At 43.0% G+C, this 15,259-nt stretch overlaps 1 protein-coding gene across 1 annotated transcript in view; it reads left to right on the top strand.

The window, feature by feature from the left end:
- Nucleotides 1-15,259, top strand: part of TNFRSF21 (TNF receptor superfamily member 21) — a 65,431-nt gene that overhangs the window by 12,205 nt on the left and 37,967 nt on the right. Inside the window, exons 2-3 of the mRNA XM_082411680.1 lie at nt 7,101-7,752; nt 9,301-9,795. Of these exons, the coding sequence (XP_082267806.1) occupies nt 7,101-7,752; nt 9,301-9,795 (1,147 nt within the window). The remainder of the gene's footprint in view (nt 1-7,100; nt 7,753-9,300; nt 9,796-15,259) is intronic.

The following is a 15,259-nucleotide window of genomic DNA, read 5'->3' on the forward strand; positions in this document are numbered from 1 at the left end:
GCGGCATGTGGGACCTTCCCAGACCAGGGCTCGAACCCGTGTCCCCTGCATTGGAAGGCAGAATCTCAACCACTGCGCCACCAGGGAAGCCCTGCCTCTGTACTTTGAAAGCGGACCTAGGCAATGCCCAGAAGAATGGGTGTGGCTGGGTTCCAAGTAAACTTGATTTGTGGACACTGAAATTTGAATTTCAAATCATTTTTTTCATGTGTCACAAAATTTTATTCTTCTTTTGATATTTTTTCCCCAACTATTGAAAATGTAAAAGCCGGAGTTTGTTCACCGGTGTTGTAGACCCTAGAATCGTGAACATCTTGTGGGACAAGATCAGGGAATTTCACTCTGCAAAGTGCTGACTTAACTTCTTCTCCCTTTGTCTCCAGTGTACCTACTAGTAACAAATCCTTTCTCCTCTTGTGTGTTCTCATTTGCTGTATAGTAAGTTTATATTCTAAATCTGTTTGGAAACGCCAGTTGGTCCTTGCTTGTCTTTTACTTCCTTGCCATGCAGTCTGTATGTTTTGTTTTGTGTGGGCCCCTAGCCTAGTAGGGTGTGTTTTAGGATTACAGTTTGTTTTTTTTTAATCTAGAGTCTTTGACACACTTATCAAGAATCGGATATTTTCGTGTTTTTTTTTTTTTTTTTGGCCGCACCTCACGGCTTGTGGGATCTTAGTTCCCCACCTAGGGATGATGGAACCCATGCCCTCTGCAGTGAAAACATGTAGTCCTAACCACTGGACCTCCAGGGAACTCCCGTGTTTTGTTTTGTTTTTTAATAAAAAGGAGGCTACACGTTTATTCTTTAGTTAGTGTTGCAAAAAAACAGGTATTATTCATTATTATTATTTTTTTATTGAATGAAAGATTCTTTAAATTCTGTAGTGCTTTACAGTTTTCAAAAGTTTCATACACATGATTCGTATTCGTATAATCCCATAGTGACCCTTTTTCCCCCATCCCCATATTGCTTCTCCCCCTTCCCTCTTTCCACTGGTAACCACTAGTTTGTTCTCTATTGGATATTTGTGTTTTAATTGGGGTGTTTTAAAAAGTTGTCTAATCCCAAGGGACTGAAGCTCAACTAGAGTAAAATGATAGTAGATGATGATTAAAATAACTAACATTCATGGAGAACGTCCTTGGGTCATGCGTGTTCTACCTGCTTTATGTGTAGTAACAATTAATTGTGAAAACAACCCTAGGATTGTTACCCTATGTATTATTTTTATTGCATTATTATTAAAATTATTTAATTGTATTATTATTATCTCCATTATTTTTTTTTTAAATTTTTATTTATTTATTTATTTATTTTTGGCTGTGTTGGGTCTTCGTTTCTGTGCGAGGGCTTTCTTTAGTTGTGGCAAGCGGGGGCCACTCTTCATCGCGGTGCGCGGGCCTCTCATCGCGGCCTCTCATTGCGGAGCACAGGCTCCAGATGCACAGGCTCAGCAATTGTGGCTCACGGGCCTAGCCGCTCCGTGATGTGGGATCTTCCCAGACCAGGGCTCGAACCCGTGTCCCTTGCATTGGCAGGCAGATTCTCAACCACTACGCCACCAGGGAAACCCTATCTCCATTATGTTAATGAGGAAATGGAGACACAGGTCAAACCACTTCCATACCCTCCCCCCCTCCCCCCTCCCCCCTCCCCCCCCAGCTCCAAATCAGGGTCTGGTAGAGCTGGGCTTGCTCACATGCTTCAGGCTAAATTAGGTTTTGTTTATACTTTCAGGCTGGAGTTGCTGGCCTGGCTGGTGGTGTTAGTTTTGCCTTGGTTTATATGAGGATTCTATAAATTCTTAGTGAGCCCAGAGGCATGTTTCCCCTACACCTTTACCACTGTCTTATTTATAACTTGGCTTCTCCATGTAGGTGGGGTCTTAGCCTATAGAACTAGCCATCGTGATGGATGGAGGGAGATGCGTTTCTGTGGTCCAAGGCCTGAAGGCTGAGTACACACCCTTCTGTATTGTAGGTTCCAGGGAAGACAGCATCTGGGTTAGTTCAGTCTTGCCCATTTTTTTCCCTTTTCCCCTGTGTCCCCTGAGCTTGCCTCCTTCCGGTCATGTTGTCAGCACATTCTGGCCTCAGCATTCTCTAGATTTGCCAGCTTTAACAGCAGTCCCTGCTTTTGCCCTAGCAACAGAAGGCTTTTTTATGTCAGAGAGGATAGTAGGCAGTGCCAGAGCCAACCAAATTTATATAACACAACTGAGAACAGGTCTGTCCGTGCTTTGTAGAAGCTTTATCCCTGGTGCCTTTCTCTTTGTATATTCTTTTTCTTTCTCAAGTCTAGAGAATTCCCAGCAGTCAGTGTCTTGCGATTACAAATTTAATGTGATGCTGAAAATAAAATGGTCAGAACTTCTGGGGGTGTCTCTACCCTGCCAGGCTTTTGCTGTTTGAGCATCTATTAGTATGTCTTATAGTCACCATCTCAGGAATAACTTGGTTCCCTTTTCTTTGTTATTGTATCCACAGTAGCTGAGATTCCTTCTGATGTACTAGTTTTAGGCAGCATTAAACAATTGCTCATTTTCCATGAAAAGTGTTTGGAATTTGATAGGGAACAAGAATGACATAAACACGTTGTACTTATAAACTGCATGGAATTTTTTCCCTATTTGTTTGAAGGACGACGTCATGCGATAAGAATTGTTAAAGAGAAATAGGCATCAGTATTCTGACATGTATCAGCACATCTGGTGCTTCTTGGGTCCATCTCTGTGCCCCTAGAGTGGAAGTGATATAACAGGACAGGTGTGACGTGTATCACCGAGGCCTTTATAGCTGGTCATTTTAGAGCTACCTCTTCCCTCCTTTGAAATTTGCTTTGTCTTGGGTTTTCCCTTTTAATCACTTCATAAGTATTTATAGTGCTCCCATATCCTGTACAGTTTGGGGTGGTACACTGATATTTGCTCATTTAACCATGATTGGTGGTGAAATAAGTGTCCTAAGTACATGAAATTTTTTCAAATAACTAAAGTTGAAACTAAGATGGGACATAGGTGACTTCTGGAGAATAATCTCATTATACTGCTTATAATTCCAAGCACCAAGTTAGTGTAATCTTTTTATGAAATGAAGGGGAGATATTTGAAATTCTTCATTACGTTTGCTTGTCCTCTTAAGCACCACACAGAGCATAATTCTTTTTTTTTTTTTTTTTTTAAATAAAAAGAAATTCACGTTCTTTTATTTATTTATTTATTTATTTATGACTGTGTTGAGTCTTCGTTTCTGTGCGAGGGCTTTCTCTAGTTGCGGCAAGTGGGGACCACTCTTCATTGCGGTGTGTGGGCCTCTCACCATCGCGGCCTCTCTTGATGCGGAGCACAGGCTCCAGACGCGCAGGATCAGTAATTGTGGCTCACGGGCCCAGTTGCTCCGTGGCATGTGGGATCTTCCCAGACTAGGGCTCGAACCCGTGTCCCCTGCATTGGCAGGCAGATTCTCAACCACTGCGCCACCAGGGAAGCCCCGAGCATAATTCTTATAAACCAGTTTTGGTTCTGTTAAAACAGAGTGATATCCTCAGGGGCTTTGGAGGTGAAACTAACTATTTGCCCTTCCACCAAAGGGTGCCAGTCTGCTTTATCTCTTTTGAGTGATGACGGCTACGTGGTGGAGGCATTTTGGTTTTCTCTCACTTGCCTTTATATCCGTGCTCAGGCCCAGCAACCTCTTCCATCCCCACCCTTTACTTTGCTGCTTCTAATTACTTATGGTCTACAAAGCCATTCATTCATTTAGCCAACAAACCCTTGCCAGTTATACCACACATTGGGTACTATCCTCAAGGACTTGGAGAGCATCAGAATGTAACAGAGAGTCTATTCTTATCCTCATGGAGCTTGTGGTCCAGAGGGGAAGACACACTAAGCAGATGAATGTGTAACTACAAAATGAGGGTAGTCGTATAGGAAAAACAGGAATGAGGGGATGGATAAACAACAAGGTCTTACTGCATAGCACAGGGAACTGTATTCAATACCCTGTGATAAACCATGCTGGAAAAGAATATGAAAAAGGATGTATATATATGTATAACTGAGTCACTTTGCTGGACAGCAGAAATTAACACAACACTGTAAGTCAACTATACTTCAATAAAATAAATTTAAAAAAAAACATTTATTAGCCTAAAAAAATGTATATGAGGGGAGAATATGAGACCAGTTTTAAGTTGGGGAGGGGAGGGCAGGGACGGCATTTCGGAGGAAGTCCTAACTCTGGTAGAGATTTTGCATTCCATCGTAAGTCATGTGGGGGGAGCCATTGAGAATTTTAAGCAGGGGATGGAAGGATCAGATTTGGCGTGTCAGTTGGAATGGGTGTCAAGAAAGGAAGCCACGAACTCCATACTCTTTGCTAGACTCTCCGAGGAGGTATGAGTGTTTCTGTGAGTGACCTCCTGGTCCCTGAATTTTTTGACATTTCTTTTGACTGCTGAACACAGGTATTGGCAGGCTTTTTTTTTTTTTCTTTCCTGTAAAGAGCCAGATAGTAAATACTTTAAGTTTGCAGCCATATGGTCTCTCTTGCAACTATCCAACTCTGCCGTTATAGCATGAAAGCAGCCATAGACAATAGCTGAACGAATGCCTAGGTTCCCATAACACTTATTTACAGGAACAGGGGGCATGTAGTTTGCTGACCCTTGGCTCAGAGGATGCTTTGTTTATCATTTCCATGACCTTCATCACTGAGGTGGTTGAGCAAGGGAGGAAATGCAATCTACGTGGTTGACCCTGGCCTCGAGCTGCTTATAATCATTATGGGAAGATAAATATATACACTGAGGAAGCCATCAACTAACATTACAAGGCAATATGTCGTTAGGCACCAACATGATGAACAGAAGAAACAGGAAATGCGATGAAGAGTTTGCTCGTCGGCTTGGAATCTGGGTGTCTAGGAATGGTTGTAAAGGCTTCATAGAGAAGGTGGAACTTGATAAACAATCACAGACACCTTGAAGGTTAGAGGTGAATACAACCTAGTCCAACCTGATAATTTTACAAGCATGTAAAACCAGGTCCAATGGATCTTAAGGCAGAGTCTGGACAAGAACACAAGTCCTCTGTTCTCTAAATCTTTGCCCAGGTATTCTTTGTATTTCAGGTCTGGTGCTCTCTTAGGCTGAAAATACGTATCTAGTAGATTCATAGTAATAAAGAGGAGAAGGAGTGAGAGGTTCCTAGTTATGGGTTGTACGGAGACTTCTTTGCTCCTTGAAGACAGGGGTTCTCAAAAGACTGAGAGCAGCATGGTTGTAGCTGTCATTTGGGATGAGAAGGAAGGAAAAGGGAAACTGGGGTGTGGAGTGGGAAGGGAAGGAGGCGAATACGGGTTATAGAAAGACGCATGCGTACACTGACGCATGGACAGAGGAGCAATCTACATGTCCTCAGTAGGAAGAATCTCTAAATTCTTTGCCATGCGCATGTTCAAAGACATATCCATACTGTTGAAGAGAACTTGACCATTATAAAGAAGGAAGTACCTACGTGTTCAGACATGGAAAGATTTCAGTGATGCAGTATTAGAAGGTGAACAAAAGCAAGTCACAGAATGGTGGGTATGGCCTGTCCCCTTTATATACGTAAACCAAAACCAAACCCAAAGTAGCTGAACTGGCCAACTGAAAGCGTGTATGTGTGTTTTATGTGTAAATGCTCAGAAAATGGTCTGGAACGGTGCACACCAAAATGAACAGTGCGTTTCTCCAGGGATGGGTGGATTTGAGCAGAGACTTAAACATTTCACTCTGTTTCATAATTATTAAAATTGTTACAAGAATGTTTATTTTTGTTATAAAAATAATAATTAAAAAAGAGCAATATTAAAACAATAAGAAGTGCCAGGTTGGGTGAGAGGCAGAGGGAAGGGCTCTGACCGTGGAACTGGGCTGTCTTAGAATCATCGGTGATTAGAGCCCGAGGAGGCCCGTCGTGGTTCAGGGGGTCTAAAACTTAGTTGGGGATGAGAATCACTTGGAAAGCTTAACAAGCAAACCAAACCAAACCAAAACAGATTCCTGGCCACACTGCAGAGCCACATGATCTCAGGTGATGGGCTGGGGATGTGGATTTTTAAAAAACTTCTCAGGTAATTTTGATGCTGAGTTTGAGGCCCGAGTCTTTGTTTGAAGCTCTGATTTAGTTTCCCTGCCTCTGTATCAAGGAGAGAAGTAAGGATCTCGATCAGGGAGAACCAGCCTCAGGTTTTCTGGCTCCTGTTCTCCTGAACTTTTCTCAGTGACTGTGTCTCTCGATTCAGGTGTTTTCCCTAACATCAGATTTTCGGTATCATCTAAATTTGTCTTTGCATTTCATAGGGAACATTCTTAAATACTGTTTTTGAACTTGATTGCCCTCCTCCCCAAGCTTTGTGTTTGGGCTCCTAGGTGGCTGCAGGTTGACTGTGGCCTTTGGAGGCTCAACAAACAGGATGTGCATCTAAAAGCATTAATTCTATTATTTAAAGCTCGTTAAGAATGCCAAGGGCCTGCCTCTGTTTTACAAAATACAAGCAAAAAACATTTACCTTTGTCTATTGGTTAACTCCAACCGGATCCCCTGTTATGGAAGTAGCAGCTCAAATATTTGCCATCCTGCTTCTCAGCTGACTTGTCCTGGTATCAAGAAATGGCCACGCAACATTTGGGTCACAGAAGGAAGACACTATTCAGCAAGTTATTTTCCTCGTGCATTAGGATTTTGACTTCTGTGTAGCATTTTTAATACGAGTCCCAAAGTGCTTTCACATTCATATTCTCCATTGATTTTACAATCAGTTCGAGAGGTACTGTCAGCTTCATTTTACAGATGGAAAAAAAAGGAAGCTGAGGCAAAGGTCAGGCAACAAAACCAAAGCTTCAGAGCCAGGAGGTCAGGCCCCCATACGGAACTGGGGTCTGTTTCTCTCTCTGTTATGTTGCAGCCGCAGTGTTAAAAGGGTACAGAACGGCTCAGACCTGTCATGGGAATGATGATGGTGGGGTTGGGACTCTTCCATCCTTTCTCCTCCTCTTCCCGTGTAACACCTTCTTGGTTTTTGTCCCCCCACCTGCTTTTTCTTTCTTTCAGCTTGGATTCCTCAGTACCACCAGGGCTCAGCCGGAACAGAAGGCCCCAAGTCTCATTGGCAAATACCACCATGTCGACCGTGTCACTGGCCAGGTGCTTACCTGTGACAAGTGTCCGGCAGGAACCTATGTGTCTGAGCACTGTACCAACACAAGCCTGCGTGTCTGCAGCAGCTGCCCCATGGGGACCTTTACCAGACACGAGAATGGCATTGAGAAATGCCACGGGTGTAGTCAGCCGTGCCCCTGGCCGATGATTGAGAAATTACCTTGTGCTGCCTTGACTGACCGAGAATGCACTTGCCCACCTGGCATGTTCCAGTCAAATGGTACCTGCGCCCCCCACACGGCGTGCCCTGTGGGTTGGGGGGTGCGGAAGAAGGGGACAGAGATGGAGGACGTACGGTGTAAGCAGTGTGCTCGGGGGACCTTCTCTGATGTGCCTTCCAGTGTGATGAGATGCAGATCATACACAGACTGTCTGAGTCAGAACCTGGTGGTGATCAGGCTGGGGACCAAGGAGGCAGACAACGTCTGTGGCACGCTCCCGCCCCTCTCCAGCACCACCCCTCCTTCCCCTGGCACAATCAGCCTTTCCCGCCCTGAGCACGTGGAACCCCACGAAGTCCCTTCCTCCACTTATGTTCCCAAAGGTAACTTAACCTCATGAGTTATGTATGTGAGGAAGGCTTTGTGCCCCGTGGAGGTACCGAGAATGGGCTTGGACCCAGGATGTTTTCTCCATCTGGTCTATTCCAAAGTCACCCCTTGAAGAAAGGGCTTGCGTTTTGTGGCTATTTAAAGTCTAGCTTCTTTGGACCTGTTAGAAACATTGAGACTCAGAAGTTATCTATCGGGGGGAGCAAGTATCTGAGAACTAGGTGACATCAAGCTAGAAAATAAAAACTGAGAGAAACAAGGTCAGCGTGTGGCCTTATGGAAGTCACTGAACTTCTCCAGGCCTTGGTTGCAAACTTGTCAATCATATGACACCATAAATGAGTGATTTAGCTGTTTTAAGGTCCCTTCTAGATTAAAAGTTTTCCAACACCCAGTCAATCCTTGGGGGAGACACAGCCCGAAGGTCAGAAGGAGAAGGGGAGAAAAATACCATGACATCTGGAAGGGAGGGATGAATGTTGGATCTGAGGTGGGCCAGAAAAGGAAAGTAAGGCAGAAGCTTCAGGAAACAAGTACATCCGTGTCACGTCGAAGGTAACTAGCATTCACATCTAGAAAAGAATTTCTTTTTTTCAGAGGACTTTATGTCCTCCATTAAGTATATCCCAGTTTTCCTCAGAATTCATTTTGAACCTCAGGCAAGAATAACATTGTTTTTATTTTCAAATCCTTTTTGATTAAATTTAATTTTCATGAGATGACAGCCAATGTGAGCTGCGCCTTCCAGCAGACTCTCACGTGTGGTTACGTTTGACCTTCCTGATGACTCCATAAGGAGGGCCTTCTCACAACCGCCAGTTGAAATGAAGAAACAGCCTCAGAGAGATCCCGTGACCTGCCCAGGTTTCCTCAGGGGTTGATTCAGGCCAGGTCCCGTCTCTTGGGACTCAAATTCCCAGGCTTTCACTTCTTAATAGAGAATGCTTGTGGAAGCTTCTCCGAAAGCAGTCCACTAAGCTGCCTGCCCAAATCTTGTTCCTCTTGTCACTAGCACATACTAAGCAAGTCCTGCCTTATTTTATTCACTGACCTGTCTCACCAAACTTTTCACTAGTCAAACTTAGATTGGAGTTCGAGCTCTTTTCTTTATTTTAGTCATATTCTCCATTTTACCACTGCATCATGAAATAGCCAACTGGTGGGAGAGTAGCAATAAAGAAACTAAAGGACAAAGGAATCCAATTGGAACTAGTTTTCTGAATAATCAAAACAATTAAGGGTTGACCCAGTACGTGCAGCACAGGAGAAGCTGCTGTGAAACTCAGACACTGGATCCCTGAGGATGCCCTTGGTTTTGACATGAGGAAGTGAGTTTAGCTGTTAAGCTGAGTTTTTACCTTCTACATAAAGGTGCTGTCAGGGTCTTTATGAAAATGTACAATGCCATTTATTCTTAAGCTCCAAAGGTCATCTTTTCTTGGATTATCTGGCCTGGTTTGGAGATGACTAGGAAGAGGAGGGAATGTATAGAGCCCCACATATAGAAAAGCTCTTCCCCCCTCCTTACTCTTTTTTTCTAGGCATGAACTCAACAGAATCCAACTCTTCTGCCTCTGTTAGACCAAAGGTGCCGAGTGGCATCCAGGAAGGGACAGTCCCTGGGAACACAAGCTCAGCGAAGGGGGAGGAAGGCGTGAACCAGACCCTCCCAAACCTCCAGGTAGTCAACCACCAGCAAGGCCCCCACCACAGACACATCCTGAAGCTGCTGCCATCCATGGAGGCCACTGGGGGCGAGAAGTCCAGCACGCCCATCAAAGGCCTCAAGAGGGGCCATCCCAGGCAGAACCTGCACAAGCATTTCGACATTAATGAGCATCTGCCGTGGATCATCGTGCTTTTCCTGCTGCTGGTGCTCGTGGTGATAGTGGTGTGCAGTATCCGGAAAAGCTCGAGGACTCTGAAGAAGGGGCCCCGGCAGGATCCCAGCACCATTGTGGAAAAGGCGGGGCTCAAGAAATCCGTGACCCCCACCCAGAACCGGGAGAAGTGGATCTACTACTGCAATGGCCACGGTGAGCCTCCCATCTTTTCCCCTCGTTTCCAGATCCCCCGCCTCTCCCTCCCTGGTCCCTGTGGGCGGAAGGAATGGGAAATGCAAAGTTTCTGGAATCTCCTTTGAATACCAAGTGCTGTTTGATCTCTCGTTGTGTGGTCAGCATTCGACATAATATGTTCAGAGAGAATAACTCCTCTGCCACCTGTTCCCATGGCACATTTAGAGGACAGTGTTTTGGCATCAGAGACGTGAGAGTGACCTTTAGGGACTTTGTTCGACCTTGTCATTTGACAAGTGAGGGAATCAAGTTCAGAGAGGTTTGGCTGCATTGACCCAGGGGAGTCTTTTGTTTGGGACAGATGGGACTGAATCCATGTCTCCTGACTTTGGAGCCCTTGCTTCTTCACAGGAGACTGCTCAGAAAATTGAGGGAGGAAAAAAAACAACTTGTCTTAAATTTGCCTTTTTGAATTTGAACCTTGCTTTTAGGTTCCTATCACTTTTCTCACGTGTACTTTTTCCCCCTTATATTTTTAGGATCGCATTTCTATCAGGAAGATAGAAAGGTCTTTTGGGTTTTAGACACTCAAAGCTTAGTATATCAGTTATCATCTGAGGCTGGGCCCTATATCTTTTACCTAGTTGTCAGTGTGTGTGGATACAGGCTGGACTATTTCAGTTCTTCCTCTTTTGAGGGCAAAAAATAGCTTAAGAACTTGTCCTAGCAGCTAAGTGTGATCTGAAAACTACAGTTTTCAGACTATGGCAGTAACGTCCCTTTCTTTAATATTAAATGATATTTCAGCTCAAAGTTTTGATAATCCCATTTGGGATCGTTTTCCTTAAAGATAAAGGGGTAAGCTTAACTTCCTAAAAGGTGGTTTGACCTTTTGTATTGAGTCTTAAAAATGTTTATACTCTTTGGCCCAGCAATTCTATTTTTGTGAATCTATCATAAAGATATAAACCAGGAATACAAAAAAAAATTTAAGCACAAAGATCTTGAGCTTTTAATTTAGCATTATTTATAATAAATAAAAACTGGAAATACTCAAAGGGCTGGTTTTAGGGAAATGGCTATGTAAATTATGGCATATCTATATAGTAGAATATTATGTTGACATTGAAGATTTTATTATGAAGTTTTTTATTTTTTTACCCATGACATAGGAAAATGTTTATACTAGGCTAAAGAATGGGGGGAAAAAAAAGCTCAACACTACACACTTTATAGAATATTATCCTAGTTCTCTTAAAATTTGGGAATAAAGACTGAAGGAAATATGCCAAAATGACGATGATGTTTCTTCCAGTTTGGTGGGATTTGGTGAGATTTATGTGGATTTTTTTCCTTCTTTATTAGTTTTCTGTCTTTTTCCCAAATTTTCTATAATAAGTACATGCTACTTTTATAATCAGAAATGTAGAGAAAGTTTAAAAAAACAACTCATTTTGCTTCTTTTTGCTAATTTATATGAACGATCAAACCAAGTGAAAGTCAGACTGGGGTGAACCCCCGACTTGGGATGAACCTATACAGACTTGAATAAAACAACCCTTTGCAGGCAACCAGCTGGGCAAGGGAGGCTCCAATTCTTCCTCCTTTTTAATAAAAAATTTTAATTTGGATATAATCTCAAACGTATGGAAAAATTACAAAAATAGTACAAAGAATATCTATATACCTGTGCCCAGATTGACCTATTGTTAACATTTTGCCCTTTTGCATTATCATTTGCTCTCTTTCTATAAAAATATAAATCTTATATTATAAAATGTGCCATGTAGAATAATCTATGTTATATATAATGTTATATAATGTTACATAGTACACAATATATAGCATGTATATGCACATATATACAGACATAAAATAATTTTTCTGAACCATTTTATGACCATTTATGCCTAGATTCTTCAGTATGTATTTCCTAACAATAAGGATATTCTCTTAAAAAACTAGCACAGTTTTCAACTTCAGTAAATTTAACATGGATACAAGATTTTAATTTGCTGTCCATATTCCATAGTTGTCAGTTGACCCAGTAAGGCCCTTGATAGCATACTTTTTCCTCTGGTATAGGATCCTGCCTAGGAGCCGATATTTCATTAAATTGTCCTTTAAGGTGGCCAGGCAGAACACTTCTTCTAATATATCTAATTAGCAGAAAACAGTGTTCACATCGTGCTTAATTATGTAAATATTTGGAATTCTCTTATTTCATTTTATTTTTTAATAAATTTATTTATTTATTTATTTTATTTTGGGCTGCGTGAGTCTTCGTTGCTGCGCGCGGGCTTTCTCTAGTTGTGGCGAGCAGAGGCTACTCTTCGTTGCGGTGCGCGGGCTTCTCACTGTGGTGTCTTCTCCTGTTGCGGAGCATGGGCTCTAGGCACGCAGGCTTCAGTATTTGCAGCACGCGGGCTCAGTAGTTGTAGCTCGAGGGCTCTAGACCACAGGCTCAGTAGCTGTGGCACACGGGCTTAGTTGCCTCGGGGCATGTGGGATCTTCCCGGACCAGGGATCGAACCCCTGTCCCCTGCATTGGCAGGCGGATTCTTAACCACTGCGCCACCAGGGAAGCCCTCACTTTATTAAAGAAGCGACTCCATTCCTTTAGTAGCTGGATTTATAGATTAGATTATGGTCAGCTATAGTTCTAAACTCTCTTGCAGTGCAGTTTTCAGAATTCTTGAGAACACAGGGAGTTGTAGAAGTAAATCTGGTCCAGCAGCAGAAAGCAATTTAATACAATGATCTTAGGCATTCTTATGGCCACTGTAACCTTGTAAACTACTATGTCTGTGTCCTTGAAACAATCTTATTTTGTAGAAAGAATGGAAGTGCCAAATCAAACAAAACTTGACCCTACCTTCCGAGAAAGCAGTATTTCAGCAATACACTTTTCCAACTAAATCACAGTCGTCTCACTCAGATGTTATTATCTCTTCCAGTAGTTTAACCTTTTTCCCCAGGATTTTGCATTGGGAAGTTTATGTTTAAGGTGTTCTTTTAAGGAAGGTTTGTTTCCAAATTGCTATTCTCAAAGGTACACCCAGGTAAAATCCCATAACAAAGAGAGGTTCTGTTTCAGAAAAACCATTCCAGGTGCTCGGAGAGGCCTCTGGAAACAATACCTTGTTGATCTGATTGCAGTGAGTTCTGGGCAGCAGATAATCCTGTATAATAAGATCGTTTTCTGGTCCTTGTCCATTTTACGCTGAATTGTTCAAGAGGATGAGGGTGGGGATAAAATCGCCTAGTCCTGTGTATTCTGTGTAAGAGGTCGTGTAGGACCTCACTTAACCCTTATCCACCTTAAGCAGGTGGTGCCGTGCTCCTGAATGCCATGTAGACCCCCAGCACTGTGAAGCCAGGCCAGTGGTTCCCATCTTTCTCACCAACAAGAGCCTCTTCTTTTGGTTCCACTCACCCCTCTCTGCCTTCCATGGGTTTACGGTTTTAAAGTTGAACTCCACAAAACTGCTGCCCTACTTCCATGGAATCCTAGTGTTGGAAACACAGGACGAGACCTTATGTGGCCAGGAGGATGGGAGACTGAAGGGCTGTGGCATTTTGTATGTTTCCTTCCTTTCTGGAGTCATAGCAGTTTTCTGTTGGTAGATTGGGACTGTACTGTGGTTTCCTGTAATATGTCCTTTTCAGCAGCAGGAATTGAATGTCCATTCAGAATTTATTTAAGAGTTTATTACCAGGTCCAAGTATCATCAAGGTGTAAGTCTATTGTTAATGCTTAATGTGCCATGTTTTTGTCTTTTTTTTTTTGGCTGCGTTGGGTCTTTGTTGCTGCGTGCAGGCTTTCTCTAGTTGCGGCGAGCAGGGGCTACTCTTTGTTGCAGTGCGCGGGCTTCTCATTGCGGTGGCTTCTCTTGTTGGAAGCACAGGCTGTAGGCATGTGGGCTTCAGTAGTTGTGGCCCACAGGCTCAGTAGTTGTGGCTCGCGGGCTCTGTAGTTGTGGCTTGCAGGCTCTAGAGCGCAGGCTCAGTAGTTGTGGCGCACAGGCTTAGTTGCTCCGCGGCATGTGAGATCTTCCCAGACCAGGGCTCGAACCCATGTCCCCTGCATTATTAGCAGGAGGGCTCCTAACCATTTTGCCACCAGGGAAGTCCCTTTCTGTCATTTTTTAAAACTTTAGTTCTTTTGATAACATAACCCAAGCATAATGGGGTAAGTGGGGGTCCAAAATGTTCAACTTAAAGATTAACGTGGGTTCGTGCTATTTGGGAAGTTACACGGAAAACAATATTTCTTGTCTGATCGGTTTGGAAACAAAAAGCACCATAGTGAGGAGAGTGACACTTAGCGTGTACACACTGGCCATCCATTGCGCTGAGAACGTCTCAGATGATCTTAAAAGAGTCGCCTCATTGACTTCGTTAGGATTATGTATCATACAGAACAGTGGTCCTGTCCCAGTTAAGGACAGAGATGGCTTGAGAACGGGAGCCAGTGCCATTCTCTCGTTGCCGTTTCTAATATGGGTCCTTGCTACTGACTTTCCTTCCTTTGTTCCTCTCCTCCCTTCTGCCTTCCCCACTTCTCTCTCTTCCTATTTGTGACCTGTAACTATTTGTGTTAAGTATGAAGCTGGGTTCCCAGCAGCCCCGTTGCCCTTGGGATTTTGAGGGGAAGTTTGGAAAGCAGGTGAGGCGTGGAAATTGCCCTGAAATACTTGTGGAGGAGGTCCTGGATAGTGAGAAAGGGAGCAAAAAACAGACAGTGTCGCTCGGTTGATCGCATTCCCTTTTTCTTTCAGACTTCAGGCTATGAAGAAACATGAGGGGGAGAAAAGGGTGAGAGACAAAGGAATTGGATTTACGTTGTTTAAACTGCACTTAGTTCCGATGAGCACATTCGTAGTCCTGGATCTCAGGGAGATCGGAAGCATTTGACAGGGACAGTAACCCTTCCCTGTGTAGTTTCTTAAAGCACGTGTTATATAAAGACAGCATCTCCTTTCAGTGGACTGCAAGAGGGATTGTGAAGGCAGCTGGCGGATGTTTTCTCAAGCAGACCGTTTTGTACCTGCAGCAGCAAAAAGGCAAAGGGCTCATTCTGTAGAACGAGATACTAAGATGCTATTTCTTTTTTTTTTAATTTTTAAATTAAAAAAAATTTTAAATTGGAGTATAGTTGATTTACAATGTTGTGCTAGTTTCTGGTACAGCAAAGTGATTCGGTTATATCTATCTATCTATCTATCTATCTATCTATCTATCTATCTATCTATCTATATTCTTTCTTAGATTCTTTTCCATTATAGGTTATTATAAGGTATTGAATATAGTTCCCTGTGCTATACATTAGGTCCTGTAGTAGTCTGTGTCTGTTAAACCCCAAATCCTAGTTTATCCCTCCCTCACCCTTTCCCCTTTGGTAACCATAACTTTGTTTCCTATGTCTGTGAGTCTGTTTCTGTTTCGTAAATAAGTTCATTAGTTCATTTGTATCATTTTT

This window comes from Balaenoptera physalus, assembly GCF_965194825.1.
Source record: "Balaenoptera physalus genome assembly, chromosome: 11".
NCBI lineage: Eukaryota > Metazoa > Chordata > Mammalia > Artiodactyla > Balaenopteridae > Balaenoptera > Balaenoptera physalus.